Source organism: Perca fluviatilis, chromosome 2 (genome assembly GCF_010015445.1).
Source record: "Perca fluviatilis chromosome 2, GENO_Pfluv_1.0, whole genome shotgun sequence".
Lineage (NCBI taxonomy): Eukaryota > Metazoa > Chordata > Actinopteri > Perciformes > Percidae > Perca > Perca fluviatilis.
In genome coordinates this window covers 30,361,191-30,386,386 of record NC_053113.1, presented here as the reverse complement: position 1 = coordinate 30,386,386, position 25,196 = coordinate 30,361,191, and the positions used below count along the sequence as shown (strand labels likewise).

The 25,196-nt window shown below is 39.1% G+C and overlaps 1 protein-coding gene across 10 annotated transcripts in view; it reads left to right on the top strand.

Annotated features, from left to right (window-relative positions):
- The window catches only part of grik4 (glutamate receptor, ionotropic, kainate 4), a 334,323-nt gene that overhangs the window by 166,116 nt on the left and 143,011 nt on the right, over positions 1-25,196 (top strand). For 9 of the 10 annotated variants that reach the window (XM_039786171.1, XM_039786191.1, XM_039786208.1 and 6 more), the window contains one exon: positions 6,245-6,378. In XM_039786171.1, coding sequence (XP_039642105.1) covers positions 6,297-6,378 — 82 coding nt within the window. In that variant the 5' untranslated portion in view covers positions 6,245-6,296. Of the gene's footprint in view, positions 1-3,451; positions 3,565-6,244; positions 6,379-25,196 lie in introns of all 10 variants that reach the window. The other variant, XM_039786181.1, reaches the window with a different exon arrangement.

Genomic DNA, 25,196 nt, shown 5'->3' with positions numbered 1-25,196 from the left:
TAATAACAAAAACAGAATAAATATGGATATACTGAATGAACCATATAGACAGATATGTACAGTATGTACAGCTATGTGCAGTGTGGTAACATTATGAGAGTAGTAAGAATAAGTGTATGTGCAGGATGAATAGTATGAAGAGCAGTAGAATATGGCAATGGTAGGTGTAATTACAGTATGTACATCTGTTAATAAATAAATAAATAGAACAGTGGGTGGGGTAGAATAGTGCAAATTGTCCGGGGGGGGCGGCTTAGTATATATAAAACCTTCTCACTGTCTAAAACCTTCTCACTGTTTTAAAAACCGTGTTCAGAACACCTATGATTGCACTGCTCTGCTTTTCTCTGATTTCATCACACCCATCTCAGCCTGCGCTGTCTTTTCTGTGAGCAAAAGAAAAAACAAAATAAGAGTTACAATAGCCGACATTTTATTTCACGATCTCCGCCTACTCAGTATTCAGGGGAGGCTTATACTGAAAATGCAATGGGTACAACTCCATACAGTATGATTGCCTGTCTGTCTACCTATTCATGCCAACTCACAGTAAAAGTAAGCTGTGCTATTGTTATCTCCATTCCTCCACAATCCAGTATCTGCAGTGGGACTTTAAAGTTGTTGATTCAAGTGCTCAGGAAGAATCATCACAGTTATATTTTCATGAGGTTTCTGTCCAATATGTTAGTGTCATGAGAACTAAAACGATAAATACAGCAGCACTGGCCAATCCAAATCTAGCATTTAACATTTAGTTTTACAAATGTGCCGGACAGATAATGTATGAAGAACCAAACCTGCCTTCAAGAAAATAAATAAAATGGCCAAGTAAATTGGTGTTTGGACCTCAGGCATGAAGGAAGGGAGTTAAGAGAGTGAGAGACTTAAGAGTCTAAAGAGTGAGAGAGCGGAGGAGATCTGGACACTCAGATTAAGTTGTGTCCACATATCTGTACAATACAGAGGAAAGTTCGGTAACACTTTACTTGAAGGTATCTACGTAAGAGTGACATGACACTGTCATGAACCCTAACCCTAACTCTAACCATAACTTGTCATGACAAAAACCGAATGACACTTACTAAAAGAATGGTTATGTCCGAAAGGTTTATGACTTGTTTTATAATGTTTATGACCCGTTCATGACCGTGTCATGTCACGCTTATGTAGATACCTTCAAGTAAAGTGTAACCGAAAGTTCCGTAAACAAAGGTTAAAATGTCAGAAAATAAAACAGTAAATAAATACAACACACTCCGTGAGTTGGCGCTCTGTTGGTTTGCAACACACATAGTTGGTACGTGTAAACTCTATACCAGCACAGATTATAAATGTACAGAAGTAATATTTATGCCTGCGATACCAAGATACTTTGCAATTTATCACCTTATTCCTGAATGCCCTCACTTCTCACTCTCTGCACCACTTGTGTATTTGTGTTTTTTCGGTTTTTGGAATCATAGTTTGTTTGACTCCCAAACATAATCTACTGCATGTTTTAAAGGGGCAGTATGCATTTAGCTGTTCTGCTAAAGTAAAGTAGCAATACAGTAGTAGAGATATAGATCAATCTGTGTTTGTGTGTCAAATTGATATAATAAACTAAGGAGTTTTGGAAAAATGAGGGTAATCATCCTACTAAATCTTAATTCTACCCCTGTATTAAGTGTATTGGAATTTGTGTTAAACTGTTAACTGTTCATGAATGAGCTGATCTCACTGAAGAGCCATTAGTGTTACAGATTGCATTGACTACCAATCTAAAGCCTGCCAAGGCTTTTGCATCTACTCAATGGTGATTTAGCCTGTGGAGGCTGCTGCTATTTAGTATCTGAGCTACCATTGACATTGATGTGCCATAGTTTTTAGTTTTTTTCAAAGGTATCGAAACAGCTTTGTGTATGTTTTATTTTTATTTTTATTTTTTTTTCACTTCCAATTGAAGTAAAAGAAATGGTGTGTTTGTAGAGGTGGTAAAGCTTTCAACTACTATCTCAGAGATGATGATGCAGTTGTGTCTGTTGGGAATCAAGCTCGTCTCAAGAAATTCTCCGTTCTAGTTTAATCTTTCCTGTGCTGCTGTACTAAAACATGCACTCTGGGCTATCAGTTGTTAGTTATATGAGAGCAGTTTACATTGTTTTAAACATGCTGCCCTGGAGTCAGGCTAATGGAACAATAAAGCAGAGTAATCCCCCTGTGTGCATAACGATACAAGCTGCAAGGAATTTTCAGTACTCAATTAATTTCGGAACAGGCCTCTCATTTGCTGCTGTTTTTCTCCTATTCTGAGAACCTCGGGGGAAGACTTTTGACAGCTGTTATTTGCATAGTTTTCCTAGGAAAGGTCTGTGAAATGATCTTGATGTGTTGACAGTCGGATCCAACTGTTCCCCAGGGCTCTCCTGAGCAATAACTCAGTAAGGTAGTCTTAAGTACCCAGAGGATCTGCCTTATTGCCTATCACAGCCAGTGAGCCACCAAATGTTACCCACTAAATAAACGGTATGACATTGAAGTAAACTCTTATTTCACAAGGTATTCACATTGCTGGACTTGGGGATTTGATTATATTTTGCAAGGGTGGGCCATTAATCCTGAAATAATTTCCAATGCCAGAATAAAACGGCCAAATATAAATCTGTAATTCTAAAAATCAATATGCTTTTATTTTATTCCTTTTCGTTAAATAAGTTCAGTAAAGCCTGCGGGGATCTTTTCAGGGTGTAAGGAGTGTTACAGACATTATAGAATGATAATCACAGACTCGCACTGTTGCCACTGGCTCATATGGTTTCACACTTACCTACAGACACTTTCCTGGGAGTTGCTTAGAAAGGGCAGAGTGCTCGGTCCTCTAGAACTTCAGATCTAAATTGGTAGTTGTGAACCTTAAGGCTTAAAAATATACCTTCCAAAGGAACTATTTGTCACGGCAGACATTATCTGGGACTATAGGATTCTATTGTATCCGTTGATCTATTCTCTGATGAAGTATTTGGTCCATGGATTCTACCATTAATGGACTTGACTGACTGATATATTTTGCCCTGACAGACAAGCAATTCAAGTGACACAGAAAGACGCATGGCCATGTTGTATATGGCGTAATACCTTACATCAAAACATAATGGGTTTTCTGCAAAGCGTATGACGTCATCTGTGTTACCAATCTGCTGATGTTATAGTACATTGGATACAAGTCAGAAGGGATAAACTAAAACCTCTAAGGCCATAATTAAATAAAATTAAACAAAACAACAGTTCCTCAGAAACCACTACTTCAGAATTTCCGAAATAACCAAGCAGGTACAAGCAAGTGGACGGCCTCCTTAATAACATGATATTGTGGCTACATTTGCACCTCTGCTGGCTTTGTGCCAGTACAAAAATAGAAGCCCTAGTCTATTGAGTCTGGCTGCGCTAATCTTGCTGTCTTCCATTTTCACAGGTGTACTGTCTGTACATTTGGATGCTTTGTCCTCCAAGCATCTAACAAATCAAATTGGCTCACTATATTTGGAAGGATGAGTCTAAAGAGACTCTTTGTTTGCCCTGTCCAAGGTAATGTCCTAATACAGTTCCAGTTTCCTCCCAGTGCATTACTGTCACTCTGGTTGCAATGACCTGTAGTCACTGACCTCTCTCAACTTCTTTAAAAAGCTGTCTATTCTCTGCAACCTAAACACTGACAACACAGAAGACACTGTCCTCTGTGTCTGCTTACCAGAACCACCTACTCCTTCGCTAGCTTTAATAAAGACTAAATATAGCAAAGCCTTACCTTAATGAAAAGAGAATAGGACTTTTTATTTTATTTATCAAGCATCTAAGAATAATCGTGATCAGTCAAAATAGGACGAAAAACACCATGACTAGGCTACATTTTTTACTGTTTACAAACTCATGAGCCGTGTTGTGAAATAAATGATGGCGTGCTGTGATTTTTCTTAGTATTTATGGTGTCCAATCAACACATTCAAAAGACTGCCAGACTGAACCACACATAATTTGATGCAATATAAATTAAACAAAATCCAGAAGTGTTAGATCTGTGACATTGTACTGTAATTGCACAAACCTTTTTTTACTTAAACTGATAAAAAATGACAAGCAATTCCTTATCATTTTTTTGCATTTTAATCCTTGGATGCCTTCTTGAAAATAGTGACATGAAGAGCAAAGCGCATGATCTGATACCAGTGTTAAATTTAGAAACAGAGCTCAACCATAACAGTTGCCCTACTGCCTTGGGCCCATTTGGACGACTATCAAGTCTGTTTCCCCCTATTGGTCAACCACTCTTACTATAAAAAAAGGAAAATATATACTTTATGCAATTTTCCGCCTTTGTCAATGAGAAGCTGCTGTCACATTGATTTACTCAGATAGAAACAATGAAACAGGTGACATAGAGTAGAATAAAAAATGCAAAACTAAAACATGACACATCAACATCACTCACTAACCTATAACATAAGAGCAGATACTGAGAGGGAATAACTCAAAAAGAAGAGAAGTACATGGAAAAACAGGGCACAGAGGACACCGTGCTTCAGTGTATGAACGTAGCAAACCGAGCCAAAAACAGCCTTATTCATACATAACTGACAGACACATATGACAGGTTGTCATAGCCTGCCTGAGCCCTAGCAATGAGAAAGACATTACAGGTTAAAAGGTTGGGAGAAGTGCATGTGCTAAATGCTTGAAAGAATTTTATTTTTACTCGATATACACACTAGGACAGGACAATGGAGGCTTTAAAGGCTGGAGAAGCAGCTTGTGATAGGAAAGTTACTAGTTTGATCCCTGGGTAGCTCAGCTGGTAGCGCAGGCGCCCATATGTAGAGGTTTTCTCCTCGATGCAGCGGCCACAGGTTTGACTCCGACCTGTGGCCCTTTGCTGCATGTCATTCCCCCTCTCTCTCCTTTCTTCAGCTGTCCTGTATAAATAAAGGCCAAAAAATACCAAAAGCAAAAATACTCTTAATGCAGAATAGCCCATTTCAGATATATATATATATATATATATATATATATATATATTATAATTAGAGATGCTTTAGTGTGTACACATCACTTATGTTGCAGCTGGTAAAGGTGGATCTAATTTTGATAACTTTATATACTGCTGGGTAGTTTAATAGATAATAATATATGATTATTTATTTGATTTTTTATTTTGTAAAAATAACCTGAATCTGCAAAGTAACTAATGGTATTAAATTGTAGTGGAGTAAAGCCTACAATATTTCCCTTTTTAGATGTTGTGCATTCAAAGTATATATATATATATATATATATATATATATATATATATATACACAGTGGTGCTCATAAGTTTATGAACCTATGCTAAAGTTGACTAAAAATAGGAATAAAAAAATTATCTTTTGGAAATGTATCTTAATGCCTTAATTAACAAAATTAGGAAAAATCCAACCTTTAAGGGCACCAATTTTCTTTGTGAATGAATAATGTATCGTAAATAAATAAATGTTCTTCCTTAAAATCCAGGGGCCTTAGTATACAGAACCCTATGTTAAATTCCCATAGAGGCAGGCAGATTTTTATTTTTAAAAGCCAGTTATTTCATGGATCCAGGATTCTATGCATCCTGATAAAGTTCCCTTGGCCTTTGGAATTAAAATAACCCCACATCATCATATACCCTTCACCATACCTAGATATTGGCATGGTTTTATTTCAGTTAGCCTAATAGATGGTTTGATTTGCATTGAGAGATGATCTTATGGAAAGTACCCCATGCCAATCTCTAGGTATGGTGAAGGTGTGTGTGTGTGTGTGTGTGTGTGTGTGTGTGTGTGTGTGTGTGTGTGTGTGTGTGTGTGTGTGTGTGTATGTGTGTACATGTGTACGTGTGTACGTGTGTACTTGGTTACATTCCACCAAGATAAGTGACCAACAGATGAAGAGAAGAAGGCTCTGGACACTGCTGATTTAAATCCTGCTCTGTGTTATGGCAGTGTGGCAGTCATCAAAACTCCTGTGGGCCTCAGATTCACTTAGCAGCAGTTTCACACTCTCACCAACAGATTCCCAGCATGCAACATAAGAGACAGACAGACAGACAGACAGAGAGAGAGAGTAAGAGAGACATAGAGAGAAAGTACTGTATGTCTGCAGGTTTAACCATCTGCTGTATAACTTTGGCTTTTGGGTGTCCCTCTTGATGTTGGTTGATATATAACTGGTGTGCTCTGCTTTGTATATTTTCCAGGTGGCTGTGACAGGGGCACCCCCGGGGCAGGACCCATGAGGAGTCATAGAAGATGCTCACAGCCTGGGCGCTTCTGCTCTTCTTAGCCATGTGGGTGAGAAGCACCTCTGGTGGCCCGCTCTCCTTCAGAATAGGTAAATTTGTACGACTAAACTGCAATATTGTACAATCTAGTAGCAGTTGAAAAAATGCTACAGACGCATGTTGACCCTGGAAGTCTTTTTTTATTAGTTCAGAGACATTACAACTCACACTTACAGGATATTTATTTAGTGCATGCATAAAAGGATTTTCTTCTCCACATGAAATGAAAAATCTCTGAATGAATGAATTTCAAATTGTAATTATCAAGCTTGAGTTTAGATCATTGAGTTTAGATAGCTGTTGAAATTTTAGCTCAAATTGATAGCACTGTCTATCTTCACAGTCTGTAATGGGAAAGTTGGCTGAAGAAATTCAATCAAAAGTGTTGAAATACCCATGTTTCCCCAGTTACACATGGCTTGATGTATCAACTCGCTAAAAATGTGTGGATTTGAAACAGTCCTAATTGGCTCTGAAATACACTAGACCCAGCGTAGACAAAAGAAAAAAAAAGAAAAATCACATTTCTTCTAAGTAGTGTTGCAGAGAGAACGCCATGCAGTATCTGTGTAGAGAAGAGTTTAATCATTCTGGGCTATACCACAATACACCATAGACATCCATAGCACAAATATAATACTTTTTTTTCAAACTTATAATAGATATTAATATATATTTCACTAGTTGTGGAATCCAAGTGCAACTAGTCTGTTTGCTATTGAATATGTAACTATAACCATCATCTTAGTCTAACCCCATTGCTAACCACTTTTTTTAACTGAAACTCCTGAACCATACTCGGAGTCCATGTCCGTAGGGCAGTGCTACAAAATCTGATTAGGAACCCAGAACCCAAACCCTATCATTATCTTAACCTGACCCTTATAAAACCCTCATTTTAGCCTTAATATTTGCTTAAACCCATATGCTAAAAATGGCTGCTTTCCCCACTGTTGTGAATGTCAGCTGGAACTAAGTTGACATTTCACTGACGCATTATAGCATATATCACGATTTGAAGTTGAAAATCAGGGCTGGACCATTTTTAGCAAAAAGTATGTTTAGTGTTTGTTATTTCTGGCTAAATCAATGGTGTCGTTACACCAGCAGCTTGAACAGTTTGAGACAATAGCAGGAAGTTGAGCAGAAACCACAGTGATATTCTGCTTCTGGAAATTGTGGCAGATCGGTGGACCACGGTTGAAACTGACTAGACATTGCATCTGAGAGGGCATGGTTCAAAAGTCTCATAACCTGCCAGTCTGTTGGTAACCAGTGGGAGTTATTCCTACTTGTTATTATTCTCTTACAGTCAGCAGGTCTCTGACACGCTGTCACTAGCTCCCTGTCTACCAAAAGTTGGACTGACTCTCTCTTTATTTATGTATAGACCCCTTGTCTTAGGTAGAAAAGTGTGTGTGTGTGTGTGTGTGTATATACTATAAACAAATGGGAAGTAGAGGTAAAGATAGAGATTGATGCTACAGCTCGCAGACTATGTTCCCATCGTGGTCACTGAACGGCTCACTTTATTTATAGCATGGTTGTCAACTTTGAGGAACAGCTGAGAGTGAGATTTGTTGTCAGGGGAGAAGGGTGGAAGGTAATACCACAAAATCAGAATATGAATCCCCATGTGGTTACTGTAAGGCTAAAAGTATTGAAAACTAATCGTGTAAATCAGGTTTAGAAATGCATATTGGAACTTTAATGCAGCTTCTTTTTGATCCTTCCCTCTTCGCTTTACTTCTCCTATTGTGTGAGAGAGAAGTAAGTCTTTTTTTATCCTTCCAGTATTTTGAGCCTTGACAAAATGGAGTCAGTTTAACTGTCATCTTTGAACAGTATCAACATCTCTTATTTTTGAACAAGATATGTTTGTATCACTTTCTTGTCTGCTCCGTGTCTCACAGCACTGCCACAATTGAGCTTAGGTTTGCAGAATCTTTTTTGGTGGTTTCGCATATGATGCCCCCAAACAATGTTCTGTATTTTAAAAACAACACAACCTCTAGGTTTACTGTATCAACAAGACCAAGAACAAATCATTCCTTGTTTGTGAATATTGTTGGATAAATATCAGCCCCATGCCTCTGCTTTCGATCTCCATTCTCTTTCACCCTCCACCTGTTAATACAAAAACACCTCAGCAGCAATGGTGGTTTATGTTTATCTCAGTCATGTTGCATCGTTGATGGATAATTAGGCTTTTGGCCTGTTTTTCCTTTTCTTCTAATGTCATCTGTGCACAGCACCAGTCTCTTTGCCAGCGTACTGTCAGTATGTGTGTGTGTGTGTGTGTCCTCTGCCTATGTATTTGTGTGTGTGTATGCACAAGGCAGAAACCAACAGCCACACACAAATTTCAAAGCACACCAATGCACGCAAACATACACATACCCCCAAACACCACAACAAACTCCATGCCATTTGCGCTCCATGAGATGGTATTTAACATGGCTGTCCCTTGAGTCCTGCCTGGCTGGCATAATGTCACTGTCTGGCCTTCTCTGAATGTATCAGGGCCAAAAACAACCTCCCGCCCCTGCCACTCTCCCCGCCAGGACCATCCAGCAGCCAGCAGCAAGCTCAGTGTAGGTGAACTGAGGAACTTAGCTTTGTCTCAGCTGTGTTGTTGGCAAACCGGGGAATAAAATGGACTTTTGTTTGCAAATTAGTTGGCATGTATGGCATGTCTACATGCCTGGTAGACCCTCTGATTGGTAAAAAAAAAAAAGGTGTCTTTCAAGTATTTTTTTTTACTGTCTATAATTTGCAATGTTGTTGGCAGTTGTTGCAGAGTAATGAAAATATGAATTACAGTGATCTTGACCTGGGAGAGTATAAATAATTGAATTTTCTTCAGTATTGCTTTGTAATAAGAAATACCACACAGACAAATAAAGCTTTGACTAATTATAAAAAGCATAATTTGATAGATTAAATCAGAGACATTAACACATAAAATGTTCAATACAGTATATTAGGCCAAATCCATTAACAAAATGAAATAACTTTCTGTTGAGAAGACCTCTTATTGATTCAGACATGGAGCTACATGGATAAAACATTTAAACAAGAATAGATACTGCATTACATGAAAATCCTTGTTCACCCCCATATGGTGCAGCTTGTTTTTGTGAGTGGTATTCCCCCATTAGTTGAGTGGAAGAGCGTCTGCCGTCTAATTTCATCCAGCCAAGAAGCCGCTGCTTATGCTAACTTGGAGAAATCCTCTTCCACACAGACCCATCACTGCTATGAGCTGATCTGTCTGTCTTTGTTAATACAGGGAGGGAAAATCTAGGAAAATAGTCAGGAGAACCACATGGTCCTTCATTAGAGATTCATTCATCAACACTGCCAACTTTGTCTTACACTGCAGAGCTTGCACTTCATAAACACCTCTCTCTCTCTCACACACACACACACACACACACACACACACACACACACACACACACACACACACACACACACACACACACACACTTCCTCTGTCTAGTTCAATATCGGAATATAAAAAGCCAATTATATGCTATTCGTAAATCATAGGCAGTAGGACGTTTCATAGGAGATGGATTACTTTTCCATCTTATGATACCTATTGAAATATACTTAATAAGATAAGTAGTAGGAGCAGCACATAATGGTGTGCAGTGGTCACTTTTTAAAAATGTTTTTCATTTTCTTAGCACAATTAACTGCTTAATATTAAAGGGGTGATATAATGATTATATAGGGTATTTCACACTGTTCCTAAAGGTCTCCTAATAGGGTATGTAACATTGGTTGGGCTGAAAATGGCCCAGGTGCTATTTTCTTTTGGCCCTTATGCATCCCAGTGTTTTGACTCTATTTGGAACGACAGCTTTTCTTCCAAATATGGTATGCTCATGGATATTTAGATGAACTGCGCGCTGATTGGTTGAGCGAATCCAAATACACACACATTAGAGACGCGACAGCAGGTCTCATATTTCAGACACACACACACACACACACACACACACTGCTGCCCTGCGCACAGTGCACAAACACAGACACACACACACACTGACACACACACACACACACCGCTGCACAGCGCACACATACAAACACAGGCACACTGTCTGTTACATGCCCAGACATGCCCAGGCGAGAGCCAGTGGCAAAAACAGCCGAGACAAAATAAAAACGTTTCGACACTTTCATCATAACTAGTGTTGTTCTAACGTTACTCTTGCGACATAAAAAACCTCCACCAAAGAATTAACTCACCTTGTAGCTAGTAAGCGTGGGGAGAGGAGAGTGAACCCCTGCAAGCCTGTCTTCTGCCAGTGCCTCTGCAGCGCTGCGTTAGATCCACAACTCCCTCTCGTCTGATATACTTGTTCTAAACCCTTTTCTCTGGGCCAGTAGGCTATTCCGTTGTACAGTCTGCAACACTGCATTTACGACTGTGGTTCATTTTCAATATCCTTGCAAAACTTTCTTCTTTTCTAAAGTACACTGCGCCGCTCGTGTGTGAGAGCCTGACAGAGCTCCAGCTCAGCGGGTCTGTGAAGGGGGAGAGGCCGACAGGGAAGGCAGCAAACCCGGCCAGCAGCCGCCACCTGTCCCGGCAGATTGTGGAGCTTGTGAAGTCTGACACTGACTTACCAAATTTGTAATTAGCCATCAATTTTCATAAAACGGCCCATATTTGAGTTTTACATAGTTTATTTCTCACATAAAAAAGTCTCAGAAGTGAATTTTGTAATGGAATAGCAGAGATCTGCACGACCTAGATTTAGAAGACTAACTGACCTCAGATCAGTTAGTGGCCTATGTAAATTTTGGGGCGTTACAAAGATAGAAGGTTGAGCCAAATGAGGAGGATTTGAGAAGTTGACATCAACTTTTAGCTTTGTTCAGATTGACCTGTTTTCAGAGGCAGTTTCAAATTGTGAGATTTGCAGAGGAAAGGGGTGTCAATGGGATTTTGAGGTTCTATGTATGTCCTATTTACCCTCCAAACTGTCGTTATTCAACTATGACAGGGTAAAATCGGTTTTGCATTCTATCACCCCTTTAAGAGATTCCAATTAAGTGAGTCTCAATACACTGTATTATTTAGTGTTGCTTATAACAGACAGATGATGTGTCTACTGTTAATACATTTAGACAGCCATTCTCATATCTCTCTAATGCCCACATAATGTTTCCTTCACCACAGGGAAGGCCTCCTCCTATGAGACCAACACTAAATTTAGCTGTTGGCACCCACTGGGTGTCTGCTCACTCAAGTGCTGTGAAATTTCCTCAGCTGATATCCTTTTGCTCACCTTAAATGTGCTGTCTGTGATACTGCAAGAGAACAGGCTTAGGATTTATTTTTTAGAGCATGTGGAGTCTCTCTTTAACCAGAGAGTAAGGATTAATATTGATTGTTGTGGAAATCTGTTGCCACACACAAATCTGTAGCTACACTCAACATCTCCATGTTTATAATGGATTTTGGACCCAAAATCTTGGTATTGAAAAAATGGTATTATACATTGCATCACAATGCCCTTAAATACACTAATCAAATGTACTTTACATGTTTTTTAGGTGGCTTCAAAATGTATCCTGTAGATAAGCAGCTGCTGTTCGGGTCGTAGCAACCTTTGGAAAAAAACATTTGAATAACAAATAAATTCACATGACCAACAGCACATGCTCAAAAGCTCATACATACATACATACATACATACAGACATAAGACGATCAGACACATGCCGCATACACATTAAAGATAAAATGTTAAATCAAAATATATTTATATATATTTCTAAGTTGTTAAACATTCATATATGGATCAATCATTGTCTGGTTTTACTGTGTGCCTGTTATTCCACTTTATGAATATTTTTTTCATTGATTACCATTGAATCTGATTTCACGAAATGTATGCATTATCAATATACAACCATTTATTTGGAATGAGTTATGCAAAGGGCGGCAGGGGAATGTATTAAAAAACAGATTTTTTTAGTGCCACTGACATTTCATGAAAAATCACATTTCTTATTATTGGGCCCTGAGGGACAACTCGAAAACTAGGCTGTCTATGTTTGTTGGTTTTCTTTGCCCATGTATTCATTAATTGTTTTAGCCTGTCAGGTGCCCAGGGCCGTCCTTAAAAGATGCCTCAACGTCATCAGCTTGCTCCTTTCAAAGCAAAGACACAATAGTTTCATACCGCAATCATCCCAAATTGCTTGCCACATGCAGTATAGTGAGTTTTATATCCTATTAATTGGGCCTTTTGTATCGATAATCTTTTTATTGCAGTCATTCCCAAAACTTGTGACCATAGATACGGTGGAGTAGATCCTGCTTCGCAACAGAGGGTCCCATCTCTCATGTGCCTGCTCCATCAACTTTAAGCACTTCAGTAAAAAACACTGACCATTCCTGTTCTTGTGTTGACTGTTTAGGTTGTTAAATCTCTTCTGACACAATGATAAAATAATGTTACCTTTACTGCTGTATGCCACTGTTAAACCACAGCAAAAAGCAACCTGAGCATACTGTATATATGCTTTTGTTTTTGTGTGACATTTATATGTATTGTATTTGGTAAGTGCGTTGTATGTACAATATTTAACATTGATGTTAACATTTAATGTATTACACTAGAGTAAGATCATTTTTATCTTCAGTCCCTGAAAACAAAATCATACACAGCGCACACAAACACACACACACACACACACACACACACACACACACACACACACACACAACCACACACACACACACACCATGTCTGCAAAAAACAATAAAATCAATAAAAACCAATGCCGAGTCAGAGGTTACAGATTTGAGTAGCTTTTAGCAGACTTTTCAATTTGTCCTAAAAAGTCTGGAAATGTTCCAATGATCATATATATGGCTTTGTGGTTTTGTCAGCATATAATAAAAATGCCCAACAGCTGTCAAAATATAGAAGCTGGTGTGATGGCTTCTGCACAGGCTTGGAAAGCTAATATAAACTAAAAAGTTGTTTTTTGTAAAGTTTTTTAGATGTAGAATTGGTGGTACAGTAGTGTTTCAGTGTCACCATTTCATTGATATTCATTGATACACGTATCTATATATTTATATATAATTTGTTTTAGTATAAAATTAATTAGTACATTGATTTCTTTTATACTAAATGTCAAATGATACTTTCAACATTAGAACGTACTGTATGATTTATGGTTCAGGTCTATTTTGTCATATCCAGACAACAGGAAATAGTTAAGTGATTTTATTTTTAAATAAGCAGATAAGTCAACATATGATTGTTCCTAAAGTTGTTAAATTCTAACAACACAGTATTATCACAGCACTTTAAAAAAAAAATAGATTTTTTTGATAGTCAATGTTTCAGATCTGACAAATAACAGCATGTTGATCAATTATTTACTTAATTAAGTTTGCCTTAGTTCAGGCAGGACACCTATATCGTTTCATCAGCTGACAATCAACTGATTTATGTAAATAGTGTCCAATCAAGTTTGACACCTAATTAAGAGAGCTCATACTGACATTCTAACTTAAGATAAAACTTCAGATTTGTATTATAACTAAATAAAAAAAAGGCTTATATGCTGTTTTCAACCTGCTGCTGTATTCACAAACACACACCATCAGAGATCCAGCCTGAGATTTGTTAACACTAAATTTTCATTTTTCCTTACATTACTCTAAAACAACACTTACAGAGCACCCCTGAGTACCGAGGGAACAGCAACCAGACAGGCTACACAGGAAAAAGTCAGACAAATCTTTCTTTGCCTCCTTGCTCCCTTTTCCACACGATAGAGGATTCTTGGTGGTCTTAATTCAATTGGCGCCATTGTCTCAGCAGCAGAGGCTGAGCCTGCACCATCTTTACCCAGGCTCCAACGCCTGGCATCACTGGAGCTGTTAGTCAGGGTGGGATGCAGTTTGTCATGAGATGGATGTAAGGGAGGCAAAACACACTGTGTATGATGTAGTGATTCTCACTGGAGATGCGCCTTTTTAAAGTAAATACAGTAGAACTGCATGCACTAGCTCTCTGTCTTTGAGGTGTAGCCACAGTGGATGTCCTCATAAATATGTATTTGTGTGTGCTACCCAGAAGCACAAATACCTGTAGCCATACATCACACACAAAATATCACAATAGACCTGGGTCTGTGATTTGGGATTTTGTGTTACGTCACTCAGACTCAATTTTTAGCAAAACACTTGATCACATTTCATCAAAGACTTTTACTGCAGTTTTTCAAAATGATTTATTCCGACGATATTGGTGCATGGCAGCTACGGTAGGGTCAAGGTTTAGTAAAGCTTAGGCAGGTAAAACACTAGTAACGGTGGTATTTTAAAAAAGCTGTCTGGCATGAAAGTCAGACGTGCCACATGCTCATCTACCACAATTGGCTTTGGACATGCAGCATGTACTGCAGAATCATCATTACGAACACAATTTCTAGGTATACTGGGCTAGTGTGTGCACACGTGTTTGTTCATGTATGTGTCCACACACGCATGCCCTGTACTGTATGTGTGTCCAGTCACGGAAGGGTGGATCGGTGAAATTTAAGCCCACAGGTAGAGTTTTATAGCATAATTAGTCCTGCTGAGCTAATACCCACAAGTCAGCAGCACCACACTGTCAATTCCCTCAGTTCAACCCCATGCACACTCACAGTGACTTATTAAGGCTGACTGCCAGGACCACCATGGCTGAATCATTGTGCCCTTGCCTCCAGTCAGGTTTATTTAGCCCTCATACACTCTTGACTTCAGTTGGCAGTTATGAACTCATTTAACTCACTGTTACTGGAAGAACAGGGATGATGGCATGTTGGGCTTGAGGGAGAGTGAATAACTGAGGGAAGTAGCCTTAGTTTCTCTCAAGTGAAACATTCTCACATTCTGTATGAACTGAGGCTAAAGCAGAGACTGACGTCCAACTGAGGAGCCATGTGAGGAGAATTTATTATTATTCACACTGCTTTTAATTATTCAGCCATATGCTGTGCGAGCCATTAGGTTAATGACACTCAGACATGTGTACTCACAGACCTGAAGCTACAGGCCACATCTGAGCTGAATCCCTTTTTAGGTGACCACCTGTTAGAGCCAACTGCCCAGTTCTCTCTGTTTCACTCAGATGCCAGCAAATGTGATGAGGACATATCAGAAAGAAAAGGGAGTTAATTACATAATGGTGTGTGTGTGTGTGTGTGTGTGTGTGTGTGTGTGTGTGTGTGTGTGTGTGTGTGTGTGTGTGTGTGTGTGTGTGTGTGTGTGTGTGTGTGTGTGTGTGTACCTGGAGGCAACAATGCCCTTTGTTACAGGATATGTTTCCTCAGAAGTCAGTCACCCAATTTGTAAATGTTTGCTCAGGATTTTTTAGGTCGAATAAAGCTCATGCACATGCACAGACAAATCTCAACCTCAGGCGTCGACTGAAGGGGGGAGAATTTCTGATTAATCTCTAAGGTTTTAATTACCAGGGCAGGTGCTGGGACCAATCGTTTAGTTAATGACAGGAATGGCAGATAGGAGTGATGTTATGCAATTATGCACACTGCTTTGCTCCTAAGCTTACCACATAAATTATTCAGTAAATCTGATAAAGTCACTGCACAGGCATGTAGAGTGTGTGTATACTTAGTTTCAATCACACACCCCAACACACACACAAAACATATCCTCCTGAATTAATTTATCGTCACTGGGATTTATAAAGACAAATTTAAATAAATCTTTGTTAATTTGTCTATGTAAACATACTCTATATGCACTCATAGAAAATGGTTGCCTATCCTCAGCTACACACAAAACATGAAAACATTTGACTTAAATTATTAACAAACTAATTACAAGCTGTGGGATGATGTTTGTGGATGTGTAATGGAGCTTGCTACATGCTGAGATGGAAGGCATGAGCTTAGTTCATATAAAATGAGTGCATTAACATTAATAGTTCCATGGTGGTGTAGAATGAATGTCATAACCAGGGCATTGTAGAGCAGAGTTGAACAGCAAAGTCATGGCTGAGGTTTGAATAGAATGAGTTAAATGCTGGTGTGGAGATGTCACATTATTTATTATTACACTATAGCCTGTGGATTATCCATTAAACATTTTTGTTTGGCTGCCGAGGAATTCTTTACACTGAATGGTTGGAGTAATGTGATATGGAATGTACACAAGAGCATTAACTTCCATTGCACGCTTAAATTGCATTGCATTTGCATACTTAAACATAACCAGTGTGAGTTATGTTGAAGCTGCAATACCAATTTCGTACTGGATCGGTTATACAAGCACAGTCGATATGATAGGATATGTTAACAATTAAATGCAATGATGTACAATAGCACTATAACGGAAGTTAGGTTATGGTGAAAACTGTCACTGATGTGCTGAACGTGTGGTGTGTCACAATTTACATAGTGTAAAGATTTAACCTTGGTCAATCTGAACCACATGGCACATGGATGTATCTGTGATAAAACCTTGATACCAGCCTATACAGTATCTGTAATCCTCTGGATTATGGTAAAACTAATAGCAAGCTCTCTTTTATATACTGCTAGCCTACCTCTTATGAATGTATAATTTTCAAGTTGTATCTACTACTTTGCTAATGATATCCTCTAATTCATGTTGTCTAAGCCTTAAAGAGCCCCTATAATGTTTTTTTTTTCCAGTCTTTTAGTGTGTCTTATAATTTTTCATGTATGTAATTTTTCTAAACTGCCTGAAAACGGCTCACCCACATTCCTGTTTGAAATTACTCAATTAATGATGTCATTGATTATGAAAGCCAGCCCAGTATTTCAAATGTGCTGCCCATTGGTGCTACCTGAGCAAGCACAGCCCGCTCAGTGGCTTGTTTGAATTTGGTTGACCAATCACGACAGAGTGGGCCAGCTGACCAATCGGAGCAGACTGGGCTTTTTAGGAAGGCGGCCAAGAGCTCGGACAGACTGTTTCAGGTGGAGGTGCTGCTGCTATGTTTTTTAAACATCAAAGCATGTAAAGCTATTCTAGGAGACCCCAAGAGTTCAAATATGATGCTAAAAAGGAGTATTATAGGGGCTCTTTAAAGAAAAGGTGCACATTTTTTCAAGATTGTTGTAAAACAATTCTCACATGTCCCTCTTTACAATTACACAGTTTTTGCTCGCTGTAATCATTCCTCCTGTTCATACTAGCCATTACAACATGACTTCCTAATGTACTTTCAATGGTAGAGATGGAGGACAAAATCTAGAGTCCTCGTTCCCACAAAAATACATTCCAAAGTTTACCTAAGGTTAATATGAGGCTTGAGCAGTATGAGTTCATCAAATTTATAACAGAATCCCCTCTTCGTGATTCCCCAGACTATGATTTCATGCTCAGCAGTGGTGGAGAGACAGTAAAACAAAGAATATCGTACTAAAAAGACTAACTTTGGAAGATACTTACTTGACTTGTCTAACTGACACTACTGAGGCCTCAAATTTCAAAGTTCTGATCAAATTAGGAATGCATTTTTGCACAGGACGAGGACTGTGGCTTGTTTCCTCATCACTTAAATTGGCAGCTAACTATCACTTTAAGACAGGCTTGAAAAGTCTATTCTTTAAAGTGTCAAACAATATGACATTTATAATGAATTACGAATGTGATTCTAAAGCATTACTTGTAACTTAACATTGATTCAATTGAATGTATTGTTTTTGCCTCAGTCAGCCTTAATCTAAGATTATGGCAACCATTGGTTCTCTTTCGCCTCCTGCCATGTTGTCCTTGATCAAGGCAACGGACACCCGACTGCTCAGGGCGACATCCTCTGAGGCATCCATCTAGCTCTGACATATCTCTATGCATAATGCATGTGTAAAGGGGGGGAGGGGTCATGTATTTTTTATTTTGACTCCCTGTCAAATTCAAAATCCAATAGGAGATCCTTATGTTTTTTTTGTTTTTTTTGTTTGTTTTTTAAATCCTGCATGATGAGACACCTACCTACACCAGTAAGCTATAGTTCTATTTCTGCTGCACGCTGGGTGTGTAATCTACAATAACAACAAGCACTTAATACATTGCCCTGCACAGAGTAAGGTAAGTAGGGAAGGTTTTCAACTGTTTTTTTATTTATCCCACATTTGCGCCTTACAATGCTACATCTCCCAGACAATGACATCAATTTCCTCTTCAGAAGGAGCTGTTTTTGTGCAGCGGATCTTGACTCTCCTCGTCCATTACAGTCAGTGCATTGTGGAGAGCTTTTAAAGGGAATTAGACAGAGATGATTTGATTAGTCATGATTGATGCCAGCCAAACACTTATTGTAATTTATTCCCCCTGTAAAACCATTTTACACCAGCATGTGTGCGCCACTGCTGTTCTGACACATTTAGCCTCAAAATAGCTAAATATATGTTGCCACAGCCAACCATGCAAGCTCCACAAACTTGTGCCAGTGCTTGCGCTTATGCATTGATTCATGACAATATAGCTGTAAATGCTGAAAATGCTCTGCCTTTCCTCCTGTGGAGAGCTATTATCTACTGGCAGCAAGCAGGGGAAACAGCTTTTGTTGACTGGGTTTTGATTAGGGCAGAACAAAACAAGATCAATGCCAACAACATGAGCATGCATATACAGTATGTATACAGTGCTTAAACATCAACAGGTGCTGGCATTTTCCTCTCTTTCAGGATGTCTCTATCTGGATATTTGTAACTGTGCTGGCAGTAAAGTTCAACTTTTCTGATGTCCGGTCATTTAACTGCTTGTTACTCTGATGCATTGATAAAAATCTGTATGTTGAGATGGCTACAGGAGTAGTGGCTGTAACAGTATGTTCTGTATCTACATCTCTTGACCACAACATTGTTGTTGTTTTTTTAAAGCAGAACCTCATCTCTGTATTATTATTTATGGCCTGGATTCCAAGAAACTACAATGGTACAAATTCATTTTCATATAATGTCACCAACATAAAAAAAAGTGTGGTAACACTTTACTTGAAGGTATCGACATAATCCTGACATGACACTGTCATAACTATGACATGACACTGTCATGAACGTGTCATAAACATTACAAACAAGTCATAAATGTTTATGACTTTTGTCATTAAGTGTCATTCGGTTTTTGTCATGACAAGTTGACATTGTTTGGGTTGTCTTGATTATGACAAGTTGACATTAAATTTGTTTGCGATGTCTTTGTAATGACAACTTGACATTAACTAGGATGACATTACCAGAGGATGTCTTTGTCATGACAACTTGACATAATGTCATCCTGTTTAATGTCAAGTTGTCTTAATAAGGACACTCGAAAGAAATGTAATGTCAAAGACATCTTCTGGTAAAGTCATCCTGGTTAATGTCAATTTGTCATTACAAAGACATCCCAAACTAATTTAATGTAAACTTGTCATGACCAAGACAACTTCTGGTAATGTCACTTTCATTAATGTCAACTTGTCATAATCAAGAAAACCGAATGACACTTAATGACAGAAGTCATAAACGTTTATGACACGTTCATGACAGTGTCATGTCATAGTTATGACAGTGTCATGTCACGATTATGTCGATACCTTCAAGTAAAGTGTTACCAAAAGTGTGTTCTTATTTCTTATTTAGAAACGAACAAAAGACAAGAAAGAAATGTCCCAGCAGTGATAACTAGGGAGGAGCTATTACTGGTATTAAGTGTTTTTTAATGGAGAACCGAGCTCCATTAAAGTTACCTTAAAATGTCATAGTTTTGTCCTAGTCACCTACAATAAGTTCAAAGCAAAGTTGTTGTTTTTTACTGTACCTTTAGTAATGGCATCTATAAAACTGGAAGTAATGAAAGCACTTAATACTGCAGGTAGTAATGTTTAGGGAGGATTGTGACAGAATTGCAGGATGATTGTGTGTGATGATGGTGATGATTTTGGACAGATTAAAGTATCAGAATTGATCGAAATGGTCATAAATTAGAAGACAATGTCATGGACTTCTTTAAATCTCTCATGACTGTCCATCATGCTTTGCAGGTTTTGAAGGTTCAGTGGCTGGCAGGTTTATACATAAATGCAGGCGCATACACTAACACTCACACACACCAGACAGCCAAGACCATATCTTTTTCTGTCCTCCTTCCAGCACTGTTAGTATACATGTATAGGAAGCAAAGAAGGTCACAAATGGCTGATATTACAGGGAAACTGTCCCTGTCCAATTCATTTCAGATAAGAAGCTTCACTCTCTCTCTCTCTCTCTCTCTCTCTCTCTCTCTCTCTCTCTCTCTCTCTCTCTCTCTCTACACACACACACACACACACACACACACACACACACACACACACACACACACACACACACACACATTTGGAGCACATGTACACATTGTCCTTGCAGTACAAGAGAAGCAAGTCTTTCTTACAGGCAGAGAAGCATGTGTGGCTATATAGTTAAAATTGATGGCAGCTATGTTGAAGCTAATGGGCTTGGGTTAGGATCCCATACTGTTTGTATGGGATTTGCTCTATTACTACAGAATAACTCCAGTAATGGTTGAGATTAGAGCATTGATGAGATATAGCCCGGTTCTATGGCCAGGCAGTTTCATTGACATATCACAGATGTTTTTTTCTCTCTTCTGTTCTCTCTGCCTCACTTCAGTCACTGAGGGCTGTAAGATGGTGCAACTTTTTTTTTTTAGGCCAATGTCCAATACGTGCTGGTAGTGTTTTCACAAACTAAAATGTCTAACTTAAATACCATACTTTGAAAAAAATGAATAGACAGAACAAGCACATAATTGGAAGAAAAAATATTTTAGGTTTTAAAAAGATAAACATACCAAAATAAAGATACCTTCTTGAAGTTGAGCAAAAACCTAAATTACAACTGTTTTTAAAACAGCCCCAGTATCTTAGTCAACAGCCTTAAAAAATCAAGGCTTTATATTTAAGAAATACAGGGTGCATTCAATTATTGAAATGGCAAGGCCATTTTCAAAATGTATTACAGTAGCTTCAGGCTCGCTCAGGGCTTAAGAAAGGGGGGTCGGCCCAACAACGTGACACAAAACAACAAGCAAAACAGTCTACTGGGGCATCATGTTTAATGTATTAGTAATGTTGAAAAGGGAGCATCACTAACCTCTGGTTTGGTGATTTACAACACTTGGTTAAGCTTGTTGTGTGAGCACCTTTAGTTGGTAGCTTGCACATCTGATATGCATACAATCAATAGTGCGGTAGTATTGGGACCATTTGTTTTTTGTTAGTAACAGGAAAGTAATATTTTTTTGAAACACTACTGCTGGCTTTTACATTAACCAAAAAAATGTAGTAAAGATTTATACCTTGCAGTCCTAGTAGTGTGTTAATGTAGCAACCTCCCATATAACCAGTTGGTGAATTTGCACACTGATTTGGTTCCTGTGCCCTGGTGTCAAATTCCTTTCTTATCTCATCCATCCATTTTATACCCACATGAGCAAATTATCTACACACACACACACACACACACATACCTGCGCATATGGAGACCCCTCTCCCATGGCAGATTTACACACTCCTCCCCTGACACCCCATTCTGCCATTCCCAGTCCATTATGCCACGTCTTTGATCATGGCTCACAGTGAAGAGTTTGGCGAGACCTCAGAGCCCCCCTCCTCAGCTGTTGCCAGGCCCTCTGCCATTACAATCGATTGGCACAGCCATCGGCAGCTGCCACCCTTGCCTTGAGCACCACCTCTGGCAACACAGATGCCTGATGTGTGTTGTGCTCCTTCCTGTGTATGTGTGCTAACATGTACTGTATGTGTGCACTCACCTGCACACATGCCTTCATCCATCTTAGTATATGTGTGTACATCTGTGGCATTGCCTGCTGTTTTATTTGAAATTCATTGCCATGTGTTAATGGTTAATTTACCAGGCCCTTCTCCGGGAGGCTGGGGATGGCTGCTTGCTTAATGGCTAACTAACCCTGGGAGGGATGTTTAGTCCAAGCTCCAGGTTGGTTTGTTTCTGTTTGTGAGGACACAGGCAACAGCATAACTTACCAGTTATGATATGGTCACAGAAAACATGTTGTGTATTTCACATTGTGGTATATAGAGTCAACTCACGCAGGTGAAATCGATCAATGAGATGGAGGGACATAATTCAGTCATTAAGGATGATGGTAGGGAGATTTCAGAAACAAACTGTGTGGTTTAAGGCAACATAATCTTTTCTTCTCAACAAACCATCTTTTGTCTCCATGTTGTATCAATGGTCCCCAGTTGATCATGCTTCTAAGATGGTTGCCTAGTGACAACATTCAGTTTTGTTTGTTCATCATGTACATAAAAATTAAACAAGAAAAATCGTAAACAGACTAAGAAAATGACGAAAATTAAATGAAAGAAATCTCATTTAAAACTGAAGTTGAAATAAGAGTTGAAAAGGAAAGATGGAGATATAATAAAATGGGAACTGATAAAAAGGAGTGGGGATTGGTTTTACGCAAAACAGCCTCAGCATTAAACAAATGGAAACATGAAGGGCATAGATGGTCTGCTAGCAGCCAGAATGTTTTCTTCTTCTTTTAAGCAGAACTAGAAGTGAGGATACATGACACAAAATATAATATGTTGATAATATTTTCTCATTGCCTGAGAGACAAGTACAATGGATTAAAAAAAACAAGGGAAAGACAAAATAAAAAAAATGTGGGATAGATTACAATAAAAAATCGGTCTGATGTTGACCACAGTGTGCAGTACTCAAGTTGTGTGATTGTGTTTTCAGTTTCAGTACTTTAATTCAGGATATTTTCAGCTGACACACAGAAGTGCTTTCATGGGCTTATTGTTTTCTTATTCAAAACAGTGAGTCAGTTTACAAAATCTTTTTCACATCTGATTAATTTTACCGAAAGCAGTAGCTTAGTGTGACACCAAAGCACACATTGCAACCACTGAATATGCGTGTTAAAAAAAACTCGTGAAAGTAGACTCAAAGGAAGAGAACTATTACTTTTCAGTCTTGTAGGCCATGCATTTTACAATAAAACCATATGGACACTGACAATGGGACGGAGGCATAGAAGCATTAAATAAATCTGCAGATTTTGAATGAACCATTGCAACGTACTTTGAGCTTGGACTAGTAAGCATCAGATGATCAGATGGATTTGGGTACAGGTAGTGGAGAATGATAAATCCAATGACAGGACATCATGGACACTGTGGATAAGATAAGCACAGGCACAATTAAATACACACACACACACACACACACACACACACACACACACACACAACTGGGACTTCGGGGCAGTGTGGCAGTCTATTAACTGTGTACAGACAGGTGGGCTATTTTCACTGTGCAGCCAACTGTGTTATTAACTCGCTCTGCACTGAATCAATTGACAGGTCTCCGGCTTTCAGTGTGTGTTAGCGTGTGTGTTTGCGTGGCCTTCCTCCTTTCCTCTTTTGCCTCTCCAGTCTCCATCACCGGCTCCCTGACTGTTCAGGGTCAGTGGATGATTGTTCCTCTTGTATTTCTATCTCCTTACCTCAGATTACACAGAGTGCAGTCCTGTACGGAAGCGCCGTGGATTAACGTCCACTCCCGCTCACCTGTGTCCTGTCCTGTCCTCACCTTATCAGCTGCATACACACTATAGTAGGGAGTCCCATGTGGATATGCCATCCACCGGTCCTATTACAACAGCAACAACAAAAGCATATTGTCCTTCCTGTTTCTTACTCACATACACTGAAGCAGAGGTGCACATTGACACACACTCTCACAACCACTGTTTTTTCAGCATCAGGCTTAAGCATACAGTGTTTACCCTCACAGATCCCTTGAGGCATCCCAGTTACATTGTTAACCCTCCTACTCCGTTCACTAGGGAAACCTCTGTAGCCCGTGCCTGCATGATAACTTCGCACACCTACTCAACATTCAAGCCTCATTTATGTAGCTGTGTGTCTGTATGTGAGTGTGAGCAACCGAGAGCTGTTGTGGTGGCGTTTTAGGCCCCATCTAGCCATCTGGGTCCCATGTGCTGTTTCGGTGCGGGTATAATAAGGCACAAGTGGCCCTCAGTTGAAGCACCAGATATTAAAAACAGTAAGGGAGAGAGAGAAACAGCAGATAGGATACTGTGGCTGTAGAAGCAGAGGGCATGAGATCCCTGGAGCTACAGCAGTGACAGTGTGAGGATGATGACGACACACACAGAGTCCACGGTTGTTATCCCTGGAGCTTTATCAGGCTAGGCTATGGTAACTTTGGATGCCCTCCGATACATCCTGCCCAACACCCCAACTTTCATAAATGACTTGTCCTGCGCTTCCTCCCTCTGGACATCTCTCCATGCCTTTTCTCTATACATCTCCATGTTCCATTCCTGCTTCTTATCTTTGTAGTCTTTTCAAAAGTACTTTATATCTCTTGGGAGCCCAGTTTCCCTGAAGCCCAGTTTGAATTTCTCACACCGTCAATGTAGAGATAAACGCAGCCTCACCAGTATCTTTCTCTCATATCACGCTTAATCCAATCCAACTGATACTTCTTAATGCTAAATATAGATTTTAAATCAAACCTTAAATCATGCTACCGTTCCCCCTCATTTTTGTATTTCTCATTTGATTCTTGTTATACTTTGGATTTCAGCTGATTAAATCACTGCATGTTGATGAGCTATTTTTCATTCAAGCTATGCAAAAATACTCGTGTAATGTTTTTTTTGTTTTTTTTTCATGTGTGACCCTGGCCTCTTCCAGATCTTTCATCAGAACATCTTAAAATGTGAACAATATATGTCCCGTTTTCATCCCAGAACTTGCACTTCATCACTT